This window comes from Mobula hypostoma, chromosome 1 (assembly GCF_963921235.1).
Source record: "Mobula hypostoma chromosome 1, sMobHyp1.1, whole genome shotgun sequence".
In the NCBI taxonomy this organism is placed as follows: Eukaryota; Metazoa; Chordata; class Chondrichthyes; order Myliobatiformes; family Myliobatidae; genus Mobula; species Mobula hypostoma.
In genome coordinates this window covers 237,303,196-237,317,691 of record NC_086097.1, presented here as the reverse complement: position 1 = coordinate 237,317,691, position 14,496 = coordinate 237,303,196, and the positions used below count along the sequence as shown (strand labels likewise).

The 14,496-nt window shown below is 39.7% G+C and overlaps 1 protein-coding gene across 1 annotated transcript in view; it reads left to right on the top strand.

Annotated features, from left to right (window-relative positions):
• csmd3b (CUB and Sushi multiple domains 3b) overlaps nucleotides 1-14,496 on the top strand; it is a 2,345,756-nt gene that overhangs the window by 1,976,185 nt on the left and 355,075 nt on the right. The window contains exons 29-30 of the mRNA XM_063066157.1: nucleotides 5,680-5,867; nucleotides 13,664-13,858. Of these exons, the coding sequence (XP_062922227.1) occupies nucleotides 5,680-5,867; nucleotides 13,664-13,858 (383 nt within the window). The remainder of the gene's footprint in view (nucleotides 1-5,679; nucleotides 5,868-13,663; nucleotides 13,859-14,496) is intronic.

Sequence of the window (14,496 nt, the reverse complement as noted above, 5' to 3'; positions counted from 1 at the left end):
CATCCTTCGTCTGCAGCCAACAGTGTTATTCCTGTTGTTGTGTGCTGGTGCTGAGTTCATTATGTAAAGAAAATCTCATTCGGCCAGATAAGTCCCTCAACTTGACAACCACAAGAAGGCAGCTCTTTTACCGAGCAGCAGACTTTAAATTTGATTCTCAGGATTTGACAATTACTGCCTGGTTCTACAGTGCACAGAGCTGGAAGTCCTAGTTAGAGTGAATGTGGAAAAGGTGTTTCCTATAGTGGTCCTATTCTCGGACCGGAGAGCACAGCCTCAGAATAGATCCCTTTTGAACAGAGATGAGCAGGAACTCCTTTCGTCAGAGGGTGGTAAACCTGTGGAATTCATTGCCATAGACAACTGTGGAGGCCAAGTTAAAGCAGAAGTTCGTAGGTTCTTGATTAGTATGGTCACAGGGAGAAGACAGGAGAATGGGGTCGAAATGGATAATAAATCAGCCATGTTAGAATACTGGAGCAGACTCTATGGAAAGAATAGCCTAATTCTGGTCCTACATCTTCTGGCTTCTGTAACCTTGCAATATTCCAGCCAAGTACTAAGTTATTTACACATTATTTTTGCACTGTAAAAAATTATCTCATTTCTTTGGTGCCTTGCTGCCACCAAACTTCGATCTTTCCGACTTTTTATTCCATTGCCGGCAATGGATTTTAGAGAGATATTGTTAGAATACAATAGCTTGATCTTTTTTATTTTGCACATTTTCATTTATTTTCTGGAAAGAAATCATGCATCGTATACCCCATTCTTTCCTCTCACTGCACCATTGCTTTCAAGCTTCTAAATGAATTAAACAAAGTTTTGCCATTTTAATGAATCTTTCCAGTGGCTAACACTGTCCCACATCTAATTCTTAGTTGGTGGTATTAGTATTATTTACCATTCACTGTAACTCAGGCTGCTGCAACTCAGTGTTCTCCATAGGCACTTCTTTTAATGTTATAATTTTCTCTGCGTGTTCAGCTTTAGAATAGACAGGCTCTCTACGGGTTATTGCAGTTCACTAACTTCTTTCAACTGAAATGTTTATAGTAAGGTGAGCTATAATTTGTCTGTCTTCCCTGTAGTGTCTTGCAGCCACTCACAACATTTGTAAACAGGGCCAGAAATTTATGGCATGAGCCCGATACCCTTAATTTCTGACCACTCATTTTGTGTGTGTTACTCCATGAGTACTTTATGTTTTGTCACAAGTCCTCTGAAGTATCATAACTTTGCTCTCTGACTCTGCGTGCCTCCTTTGTGCTCCTGCAGTTGCCCCCAGGGCAGAGCAACACAAAACCTGAATGGAACACACACAAAATGCTGGAGGAACTCAGCAGGCCAGGCAGCATCTATGGAAAAAGAGTACACAGTCAACATTTCGGGCCAAAACCCTTCCGCAGGACTGGAGAAAAAAAGATGAGGAGCAGAGCTAAGAGCTGGGAGGAGGGGAGGGAGAAACGCAAAATGTTAGGTGAAACGGGGTGGAAGGGGTGCTGTAAGGAGCTGAGAATTTGATTGGTGAAAGAGATACAGGGCTGGAGAAGGGGGAGTCTGATAGGAGAGGACAGAAGGCCATGGAAGGAAGAAAAAGGGAGAAGGAGTTGATGGGCAGGCAAGGAGATAAGGTGAGACAGGGAAAGGAGATGGTGGTTTGGGGGGAGGGGCATTACCAGAAGTTTGAGAAATCGACGTTCGTACCATCAGGTTAGAGGCCACCCAGACAGAATATAAGATGTTCTAACTCCAAGCTTCATTGCGACAGTAGAGGAGGCCATGGATGGACATCCGTGAATGGCACTTCTGTAGCTTGGCCTTCAGGCAGCTCATACAGAAGCAAAGCTTCAAGGGCCACGAGATGTGCTGAAATATTTCTCAGAGAGAAACTGCTTGCGTAAGTCTGCAAACTCTTGACATTCGGAACCTGTTTTGTTCACGTCTTTCTCATGGAACCTTGTCACTTGGGCTAAAAACATTATGAATAACACCGTTTCTGAAGTAAATTGTGGTAAACTATCACCACAAAGAATGAAGAGGCAAGCGAATTTGAGGGATCAGCCATGCTGGTGTCTTGCAAAGTCGACTCAGGTGGAGTTGGAGTGAATGATTCGGAGAGGAGGAATCGATGCAGAGCAGCTTCGATGCCCGTTAAACTAACCCGGGTGTGATGCTGCATCGGTCTAATTGCCGAGCTGATTGGGAGAGGTCGAGAATGGCTTTGTGTTAAAAGAGAGCTTGGTTGTATTCAGAAATCTAACGATGAAGGGGAAGAAGCTGTTCCTAAAGCTTTGAGCCTCTACTTTGATGACTTTTAATTTTAAATTATTTGCGAGATAATTTTCATCAGGGAAAAATGTGGTGGTTTTGTTGCTGTTGAACATATTTTAGGAATATTAGTATCCGTCTACTCACAAATTATTGCCTTTTGAAGCTCCTATCTGTTGATAAATATTTCAAATAAGATTAATTAACATTGGTTCTCAAAATTAAAACACAAGCTGTTATTTTTCAGCTGTATGCATTGTTCACATGAAAATACATTTTATTAATGTTGTATGGCTAAAAGGAATGCCATTAAATGCTACTCTTTTCTTCCACAATCTGCAAACTGCACTGAGCTGGAAAGCTAATGTTTAAAAATTGTGACATTTTTGCAACCTTTCTGTTGCACTTTTACCACAGAGAAAAAAAAACCTAAGATATAAAATTAAAACAAAGACAATAGCTCAATAGTCTGAGTTTAATTATCATTAACCATAATATGATTACCATGAATACAGCCAAGTAAAACAGTGTTGTTCCAGGGCCAAGGTGCAAATCACAGTACCAGCAGTCACACACAGCACAAAGCATATAGAACACATATAAGATAGATATAGCATATATAAGACATGCACATTGGATTTCTGCTGACACCATAGAGGAAGGATATGACATCTGTATGAGGCTAAGAAAGCAATATAAAAAGTTTATGAAGATGTTACACATAAGATGCTCAAGGAACTCAGTGGGTCAGAAAAATCTATGGCAGGAAATGGACATTTGATATTTCAGGTCAAGACTTTTGCTTATGTCCAGCATCTTCTGTCCTCTCCAGATTCCAGTATCTACCACATCTTATGTCTCCATTATGAAGATGTTGCTAAGGTTATTTTACAAGAAGAATTTGACCAGGCCTATGACTGTTACTTCCAAGAAGACCACAACCTTGTTGCAGGGTTTGGAGGCTTCCACGTCTCAATGACCTGGAGAGCTATGTTGGCTGGAGTCAGGGCTTTGTGCTTTGCCTCTTGGTAGAGTCACCCATGCCAAAGAGATCAAAGGGTAGAGTAAACAAAGAGCGGCCTATTGGTCCTCCAGCTTCAGGGATTCACTTCAAGGCTAGCAACCCTAACTGGTCAAGAAAAAATGCTACGGAAATAGCAATGAAGAATCCTTCTGTATCTGTGTGTGGCAGTTATATGGCCCAGGACCTTCATTGCACCCTAAATATTAATGGCATAACGGTCAATAACTAACTATGATTGTTAGATTCAGAGTACAGAAAGTTACGGGAGATTTAATTGAGCTGAATAAGTTAAGAAAGGTGGAGTCATGATGAACAAGATTAACAGTTTTGTGTCATGAAGCAACATAAATTCAAGTTAATTCATTGCCACAGAGAGCTATGGAAGCCAAGTCATTGGGTATATTAAAAGTGGATCTTGATTAGTAAGGGCATCAAAGGTTACATGGAGAAGGCAGAAGAATGGTGCTGAGGTGGATAACAAGGCAGATGTGACTTAATGGGGGAGCAGATTCGATAAGCTGAATGGCCCAATTCTGATCCTGTGTCTTAAGGTCTTTTGAGCAGCTTGAGCTCACCACCTGAAAGAGAGTGGGGTAAGAAACCATGATTACATTTAAAAAAGCACCTTTAAGTCCTGTAAACCATGAAACAGTTGACCATAAGCTAAGAAGTGAGATAACCCAAAATATTCCCTTCTCAACCAGCGGGAAAGTTAGACTTTTGAACCAAATTCTCCATGCCACAAAATGAGTGATGACTATGATTTTATAGAACAGAATGGAATAAAGAAGGATTTTGTGGAGGATCTGGAGGGTGAAGAATGAAAAGATTGATTTCAGAGAGGGTACTGAAGAATCTACACTATTGATAATTGAGGGGCAATTGTCAATTGCTGTGTGTAGAGAGTGGGGGATGTGTAAAGCACCAGGGCTACAGGGCTGGAGTCGTATAAGAGATTTGCACTCAGTGCCTGCAAGACCAAGTTCAAAGTAAATTTATGATCTGAGTATATATATGGCACTATATACAGTATACACTGGAGAACATAGAACACAGAACATTAAAATCTACAGCACATTACAGGTCCTTCAGCCCACAGTGTTGTGCTGACCATGTCACCTACTCTAGAAGCTGCCTAGAATTTCTCTACTGCACAGCCCTCTACTTTTCTAAGCTCCATGTACCTATCTAAGAGTCTCTTACAAGACCCTATTGTATCTACCTCCACCACCATTGCCGGCAGTGCATTCCAGACACCTACCACACTCTGTGTGAAAAACTTACCTCTGACATCCCCCCTGTACCTACTTCCCAGCACCTTAAAACTATACCCCCTCGTGTGAGCCATTTCAGCCCTGGGAAAAAGCCTCTGGCTATCCACACAATCAATGCCTCTCATCATCTTATACACCTCTGTCAGGTCACCTCTCACCCTCCAAGGAGAAAAAGCCAAGTTTACTCAACTTATTCTCGTAAGGCACACTCTCCAATCCAGGCAGCATCAGCTTTATTTTCTTGCAGGCGTCCACAGTATATACAAGGAGCAGAATAGAATCAATAAACAACCACAACCCAACAGGATGGTCAACAACCAATGTACAAAAGACAACAAACTGTGCAAAAAAACATTTTGGAATAGTCATAATCAATGAATCTAGATTTCTGGCAGCAGTTGTGCTAAAGCAGAAGCTGAACTTGATACTGTTACAAATGTGAAGATACAGTAAGCATATGGTTCATCTGCTTACTCTGGTGGAAAATGCACTGGCTGCATCACCATCTGGTATGGTTGGGAGGCTACTGCACAGGATCGAAGTAAACCGCAGGGAGTTGTAAAATTAGTCAGCTCCATCATGGGCACTAGCCTAAGTAGTATCCAGGACATCTCAAAGGACTCGTGTCTCAAAATTATGGCGCCCACCATTACTCAGGATGTGGTCTCTTCTCATCGCTACCATCAGGAAGGAGGTGCAGAAACCTGAAGGCACACGCTCAGTGATTCAGGAACATCTTGTTCCCCTCTGCCATCCAATTTCTGAATGGACATTGAACCCTTGAATACTACCTCACTACATTTTTTATTCTGTTTAACACTACTTATTTACTTTAAGTATTTAATACCTATGTATGTACTGTAATTCACAGGTTTTCTCCCTCTCTATTATCATGTATCGCATTGTACCGCTGCTGCAAAGTTAACAAATTTCACAACACATGCTGGTGATATTAAACCTGATTCTGATTCTGATATGTAAACAAATTGGTGCACTTCTGAAAATGGGTGAAGTGGGTGATGTAATCTAGTGGAAAAATTCTGCTTTAAGAGTAAAAATGCAACGCAAGGAAATGTTGATTCTTGAGCACATGTGCTTTCTACTTTGCAGTTTTACCATGGAGCCCAACTATGACTTCCTTTACCTGTATGATGGTCCAGACAGCAACAGCCCTCTGATTGGAAGCTTCCTTGATAATAAGCTACCTGAACGGATCGAAAGTAGTTCAAATAGCATGCACTTAGCATTTCGGAGTGATGGTTCTGTTAGCTTTTCTGGATTTCACATTGAATATAAAGGTTAGTGTGGTCATTTTTGACTTTCTGCTTTAAAATCTTTTTTGAATTTGTGGTGATATGTTTGAAATGTATGTACAGTCTAATCCGTATTGTAATATTGTTTGGAAATCCCTTTTTCTGCTGCAGTTTTAAGTGCTTCATTCTTATTGCTGGCAATTTTTCAGCCTGAAGCATTGAAATAGTTTCATAATGGAAAAGAATGATTTGAAAATGTTGGCCTCCATTTTTGTAAAAAGATTTTTTTATTGATAGACTGCCAGAAATACATCTTGGCAGATTTAGATATGTTTTAACCAATAACAAAAGAAACATTCTTTTCTCAACAGAAAAGGAAGGAAATCCATGATAAAGAATACACCCCGTGTCCTCTTTATTAGGTACACCTGTACACCTGCTTGTTAATGCAATTATCTAATCAGCTAATCATTTGCAGCAAGTCAGTGCTTAAAAGCAGATATTGCCAAGAAGTTCAGTTGTTGTTCAGATCAACCATTTGAATGGGGAAGAAATGTGACTTTGATTGTGGAATTGTTGTTGGTGCCAGATGGAGTGGTTTGAGTACCTCAAGAAACTGCTCATATCCTGGCATTTTCATGTACAACAGTCCCTAGGGCTTACAGAGAATGGTGCGAAAAACAACAAAACAACCAGTGAGTGATAGTTCTGTGTGCAAAAATACCTTGTTAATGAGGGAGATCAGAAGAGAATGGCCAGACTGGTTCAAGCTAACAGGAAGGTGATAGAAACTCAAAGTTCAAAGTACATTTGTTTTCAAAATATTATCAAGGATTGCTAGCATCACCGTGACCCGAAATAACCATGTGTTATAACAGTGGTGCGCAGAAGAGCATCTCTGAATCCAATACATGTTGAATCTTGACGTGGATGGGCTACAGCAGCACAAGAACATGAACAGACACTCTGTGGCCACTTGATTCGGTACAGGAAGTATATAGTAAAGTGATCACTGAGTGCATGTTGTTTTTAAGTCAGGAATGTCATGGAAGAACATAAAAAGAACAAATGAAGCATCACCAAAATGACAAAACCAAAGATCTGGGTAGATAAATATAGTTTAAGTTTCATTGAGGAGAAGTATTTTACTAAGAACTGAGAAGCTGAATTTCATTTTTATCTATAGTGCAGAACAATTTGTTTATCAACATAAGTGCTAAAAATGGAAAAGTTCATTTGATCCATGTACTATTCGACCATATACAATGAAAGGATCTCAGTTCGGATCAGCTTGATCTTAACTGAAGCCTCATAATTACCTTTTGCATCGTTGGGTGACAGTGGAGTAAAGTTTAAGCAAGATGTCAGGAATTTTTAACCATGTCAAAATGAGATACCAAAGAAATTCTTATCAGTTCTATTAAATGGGCATACATAATTCATCAGCATTAATTTGAAGAATAGTGACTCATCCCCAATACCCTGGCAAATATTTATTCCAAAATCATAACCTAAAGCAAATCATCATATCAATAATTTCACTGCAATTTATGCATACTGTTTTGTTCACTGCATTGCAACTTTTAATTTCAAACAATATAATTTAATGGAATTCCTTCTTTTTCTTGAAGGCCAAATGCTGTTTCTTTTCTTCTTGAATAAAGGTCTCTGCACCATCACATCTACACCATTGAGCAGCATCCACTTTGAGGAACAGCCATCATCCCACTCTTCTCACTCTTATGATCAAGTGGGAAGTACAGGAGTCTTAGGTCCCACACCATGAGGTTCAGGAGTTATTACCTCTCAAACCTCAGGTTCCTGAACCAGACCAGATAACTTCACTCACCTCAACACTGAACTGATTCCACAACCTGTGGTCTCACCTTCAAGTTCATATTCCCAGTGTTATTAATTTTCAACTTATTTAATATTGTTATTGTTTTTTCTGTATTTGCACAGTTTGTCTTCTTTTGCACATTCATTCTTTGTAAGACCTTTTCATTAAGTAGCTTTTCATTGATTGTGTTGTATTTCTTCTCCAATGAATGCCTGCAAGAAAATGAATCTCGGAGTAGTATATGGTGTATGCACATTTTGAAAATAAATTTACTTTGAAGTTACTTTGAATGTTAAACTTTTACTTACTTAAACCGGCTAGATGTATTTATTCACTTATTCTTCTATTTATTTATTTATTCATTCATTCATTCATTCATTCATTCATATGCGGTGCAAAATAGGCCCTTCCAGCCCTTCGAGCTGCGTTGCCTGGCAACCCCCAATTTAACCCTAGTCTAATCACAGGACAATTTACAATGACCAACTGGTATATCTTTGGACTGTGGGAGGAAACCAGAGCACCCGGAGGAAGCCTACATGGTCACGGAGAGAACATATAAACTCCTCACAGGCAGCAGTGGGTATTTCCAGCAGTCTTATCAATACAAAGATATTTTTACAAACATGGAGGCTAACATTTTCAAATCTTCCTTTCCCCCAATATTCAGTCTGAAGAATTATAAAGCAGATTGGGATGTTATATAAAAAGATAATGTACAATGGTGTAGCAAAAGATAATGTATAAATGCTAATACTTCTTCTCCTGTTGGTCATCTGGTAGACAATATAGCAAAGCCTGTAAATTTCATTCCACAAGATGACTAATTTTCACAGCTCAGGAATTTGAGTTTCGATTGTTACTGACTTTACAGTTGTAATGATGTTACAACTGGTGCCGAAGATATTAATTAAACTAACTAGGGGGAACAACGTTGACAATGGTCTACTCATGATCATTAACCAGAGTAGACAGTAATCTGTACCGGTTTCAAGTAAAGTTATGAATTTGGACTTGCCTAAGTGTTTTGCATTCAGATAGCTTGGCAACGTTTGCTGTCAAGCCCAGATGGATGAGAAGCACGGAGCAGCTGGCAGCCGTAGATCCATATTCAATCAAGAGTCAATGCCTTCATGAGAGAAAATAAGAAAATTTAATTCTTAAATGTGCTGTCTTCATGCCAACTTTGAATAAGAAAGGCATCAATTTTCCAGTTTTGCGGTTGGATAACTCCATACTGGAGCTCTATAATCCTTTCAATTATACAAAAAATAATTCCTAAAAGCTAACCCTTTGGTATTAGATGACAGTGAGACAATTTCAGAGCTAAAATTGTCCTGCAGATTTACAAGATTACATGCATCACACGGAGAATTTTAACTTGTAGTTGAGAATTAAGTGGTTTATCCGCCCATATTTTAGAAGTTCTTTTTAATTGTAATACCTCGGTAAAATCCTACTAGCTGCTTATCTGCCCACTCTCTGGATTTATGAAGATCAAAAATCCTATATACTGCAGGCTTCATTAAAAAAAAGCTCTTGATTTATTCTTGATATATGGTGTGGTACACTAGCGTAGTAGTTAGAGTTAGTCTTCACAGCGCTAGCAACCTGGCTTCAATTCCCACTGCTGTCTGTAAGGAGTGTATGCATTCTACCCATGACCATGTGAGTTTCCTCCGCGTGTTCTGGTTTCCTCGCTCATTCCAAGGACACGGGTGTAATTGAGCAGAGCAGGCTCGTTGAGCCTGAAGGGCCTGTAAACATCCTAAATCGCTAATAAATAAATATATAGAAAGATAGATATTTTGCCTTTCTTAGTTATGCTCTACATTTTATTGAATGCGAGGCCCACCTGTTTGGGAAGTTAAAATTGCTTTGGAATTTCAGCACAGTGACATCACCCCAATTTGAATACACTTATCAACCTCCTGCCAGAATCAGGTGAATGTGTCAACCAACCCAAGAAAATCGCAACATTTATTATAGCAATTGTGATTTAATTCATTGGTTCTGTACAGGGGAGGCACATAAAATTTAACCACATTGAAGGGTTAGCAAAGTTTTAATATTCAAGTTAAATGTATAATCAAGGTGCTTGCATGTCGCTATATACTACCCTAGGATTCATTTTCTTGTAGGCATTCACAGTATATAAAAAGAAACAAAACAGAATAAACGAAAAACCACATGCAAATTGCGCTAGGACAGTTTCCTAGAATTGGTTGGCACAACATTGTGAGCCAAAGGGCCTGTAATATGCTGTAGATTTCTATGTTCTTTGTTCTATGTACAAACAAGTGGACAAACAACCGCTGTGTAAAAGAAGGTAAAGTGTACATCTGCCAAAAAAACCACACAAAATAATAATAAATAAATAACACTGAGAACATGAGTTGCAGAGTCCTTAAAAGTGAGTCCGTAGTTTGTAGAATCAGTTCAGTGTTCAGACAAGTAATGATATCCATGCTGGTCACGGAGTCTAATGTTTGAAGGATAAGAACAGTTCCTGAACCTGGTGGCATAGATATTAATGATATATGCAACATAAGACATAGGAGTGGAATTAGGCCATTTGGCCCATCGAGTCTGCTCTGCCATCTCATCATGGCTGATCCAATTTTCTTCCCAGTTCTAATCTCTTGCCTTCTCCTCATATCCCTTCATGCCCTGACCAGTCAAGAATCTATCAACCTCTGTCTTAAATATACATAAAGATTTGGCCTCCACGGCTGCCTGCAGCAAAGAGTTCCACAGAATCACCACTCTCCAGCTAAAGAAATTCGTCCTCAGCTTTGTTCTAAAAGTTCGGTCCTGTATTCCGAACCTGTGTCCTCTGGTCTTAGACTCTCCCACCATAGGAAACATCCTCTCCACATCCACTCTATCAAGACCTTTCACCGTATGATAGATTTCAATTAGGTCACCCCTCATTCTTCTGAATTCCAGTGATTGCAGGCCCAGAGCCATTAGGCACTCTTCATATGACGAGCCATTTGTACATTAATGACAATTTAGTTGCTTTCTTAATTGTTTTTATTCAGATCCATAATTATTTTTCTTCTACTGGGTGTAGTACACGGGCTTTAATTCCCACTTCATCAGTCCCATTGGATAGCAGGAGTCTAAATTGTTCTATATGTCTTCTGCATGGTTCCACTTATCTCATTTCAGTTCCAACAATGACCGCAGAGAGATTACATAAATTGTTCTTTTGCTGTGCTTATATTTGTCTGTAGTTTGGTTAATATTGCCAGTGTGTTATTACTCAGCTTGTGGTCTAACCTCACAGTTCTGATTTGCATCTTGCATATTCAGTAACTAATTAGCAAACAACGAGTATTCTGATTAACATGTAGTCCTTACCCCTTTCAACTGTTGGAACAGCCAAGGTTGCTCAGTTAAATTGCCCTAGACTTTCCTTGGAGTAACCTTCTCCCCATAAATGATGCTCATTTACCTGCAACCTTCACTCCTTTGTTGAGCACCTGACTGACTTAGACATCCTCATTATGGCCAGCTCCAGCCAGACTGACAAGAATCTGACCAGATCAGGGTCTCATCCTCTGTAAATAGAAAGCCCTATCACAACCAGTTGGAGAAGCCAGAACACTAGGCTACAATATTCATGTTCTGCTGTTGGCCACAGGGAATGTAGCATTAGGACACAGTTGGAGTGACACTAACTGTGTTATATTGTAGGACTTCTACATTTATACAAGCCTGTGAGGAGCCATAAGCTTCCATACGGTTACTGAGGAAAGCCTGTAGATACATCATTAATTACATGAAATATCAAACCAAATTACCAGTTTTGATTTAGCCTTTTTCACTGTTACCTTGTCCAGAACTTGTCCAGTTCTGGTCGCCTCACTATAGGAAGGATGTGGAAGCATTGGAAAGGGTACAGAGGAGATTTACCAGGATGCTGCCTGGTTTAGAAAGTATGCATTATGATCAGAGATTAAGGGAGCTAGGGCTTTACTCTTTGGAGAGAAGGAGGATGAGAGGAGACATGATAGAGGTGTACAAGATAATAAGAGGAATAGATAGAGTGGATAGCTGGCACCTCTTCCCCAGGGCACCACTGCTCAATACAAGAGGACATGGCTTTAAGGTAAGGGGTGGGAAGTTCAAGGGGGATATTAGAGGAAGGTTTTTTACTCAGAGAGTGGTTGGTGCGTGGAATGCACTGCCTGAGTCAGTGGTGGAGACAGATACACTAGTGAAGTTTAAGAGACTACTAGACAGGTATATGGAGGAATTTAAGGTAGGGGCTTATATGGGAGGCAGGGTTTGAGGGTCGACACAACATTGTGGGCTGAAGGGCCTGTAATGTGCTGTACTATTCTATGTTCTATGTTCTATGTTCTACCTGAAATAATATCACATATACAAAGTTCTATTCTTTTAATGGAAAACTACGAAGCCAAATTAATCAGTTAAATTAATTAAAACCTTTGCATATGTGAGCATTAATTTCACTGTCTTCTGATTGGTCTCTTTTTTTCTATGATGGCTACAGATATATTTATCTATTGTCTTTCTCTTTCCAATTCAATAGACAATAGACAATAGGTGCAGGAGTAGGCCATTCAGCCCTTCGAGCCAGCACCACCATTCACTGTGATCATGGCTGATCATCCACAATCAGTACCCTTTTCCTGTCTTCTCCTCATATCCCTTCACTCCGCTATCTTTAAGAGCTCTATCTAATTCTTTTCTGAAAGAATCCAGAGAATTGGCCTCCACTGCCTTCTGAGGCAGAGCATTCCACAGAACCACAACCCTCTGTGTGAAAAAGTTTTTTTCTCAACTCCGTTCTAAATTGTCTACTCCTTATTCTTAAACTGTGGCCAAAAATTCAAAGCAAAAATGTCTCATGTTATTGTATATCTAGTCCATCGCAGAAAAGAAAATAACTCCATGGTCCATTGCTAATGGAATCCATTCACTCTACCTTCTGTTAATGTTTTCCATAAGTCCATAAGACCTAGGAACAGAGTTAAGCCAACTGAGTTTGCTCTGCCATCCATTATGGCTGATTTATTATCCTTCTCAACCGCATTCTCCTGTTTTTTCCCCATCACCTTTGACACTCTTACTAATCAACTCCATGAAACCCCTCTTTAAATATATACCCAATAACGTGACCTCCACAGCCAGCTGTGGCACTAAATTCAACAGATTCGCCACCCTCTGATTAAAGAAATTCCTCCTCATCTCTGTTCTAAAGGGATGTCCTTCTGTTCCGAGGCTGTGCCCTCTAGTCCTAGAACCTTACAATTACTTTCAGTGCATCAGTCACAATAACTCCAGATTCTTTGTTTAGTCCCCACAAGTAAAACCCCACCCTAAGTCCTCAGCAGGTCACCGAGTATTTGTGAAGAGAATATCAGAGCTAACATTTCAAGTCAATGACCATTCACCAGTTCTGTGCTGAACGACCTTCTCCATAGCGTCATAGAGTACTACAGCACAAGAACAAGTCTTTTGGCCTATCTAGTCCATACCAAACTATTATGCTGCCTAGACTCATCAACCTGCACCCGGACCATAGCCCATCACACCCCTCCCATCCACATACCTATCCAAATTTCTCTTACGTGCTGAACCTGAATCTGCTTCCACCATTTTCCGCTGGCAGCTCATTCCACACTCTCTCCATCCTCTAAGTAAAGAAATTCCCCTTAAACATTTCACTTCTCACCCTAAACCCATGACCACTGGTTCCACTCTCGCTCTTAGTGAGTTTTATTTTCTGAATGCAGCTTGATAACAATCCAGTTTGCATGGTGGACATTTGGCACTCTAACTGTGCGGTAAACTGAGATATTTACTTTCTTCTGAGAAAGTACTTGCTCTTTATTACCAAGAATTCTAATTCTAGGTATGTAAATTTTATTAAAGAATAATAGAGAAATGGCCAAAAAAAAATTGCCCTCAAAAAGCAAATGTGTTACAGATTTTTTTGAGCCTTTCCTCGTTTTTGTTCATTCAGCAAAGCTTCGGGAATCGTGCTTTGATCCCGGGAATGTCATGAACAGTACCAGACTGGGAAGTGACTTTAAACTAGGATCGACTGTTACATACTATTGCAATGCAGGCTACGTGCTCCAAGGTTATTCGACACTTACGTGCATCATGGGAGATGACGGAAGACCTGGGTGGAATAGAGCTTTGCCCAGCTGTCACGGTAAGATTGATTTGATTGAGCTTTTTGTGTTGAATGTGTTGCACTTAAAGCCAAAAATGGAATGCACTTCCGTTCAAAATAAAATGGAGCATTTTTCATTCAACATCAAAACAGAATTATATATGATTACGATATTCAAAATTGACACAAGGGAATTGAGCTCATTCCAAACTCTTCAGATGGTCTACCGGTGATCAGGAATTGTGTTATTCATGCTCTAAGTTATATATACTGTAATCTTCTGAATAAAATCATGAAGGATTGCCTTTCTTCATATATAGTCTGACACTTTAAATAGCCACCCTCTGTAAAGGCAAACAAACCAACAAATGTTTCCTAAGTGTTCTTTGGTTTAAATTTGAAAATTACTTATTTTGATTTTTCAACCCTAATGACAATGCAGAAGTAACAAATTAATATACTATGCATTACAATAAAGCAATAAACATCAAGGTTGCCATGTGCACTGGATTTAGCCAGACTTAACTTCAAATACCTTGGCTGAGACCTAGCCACAAGAAACTCATATTTATTCATTCCAAGGTTATTCCGCTCTAACCTGAATCGTGGGAGGAATCAATCGGACTGACAGCTCTTTGATTAACATGCACTTCGGCTAATCCAAATTTGAATGCACT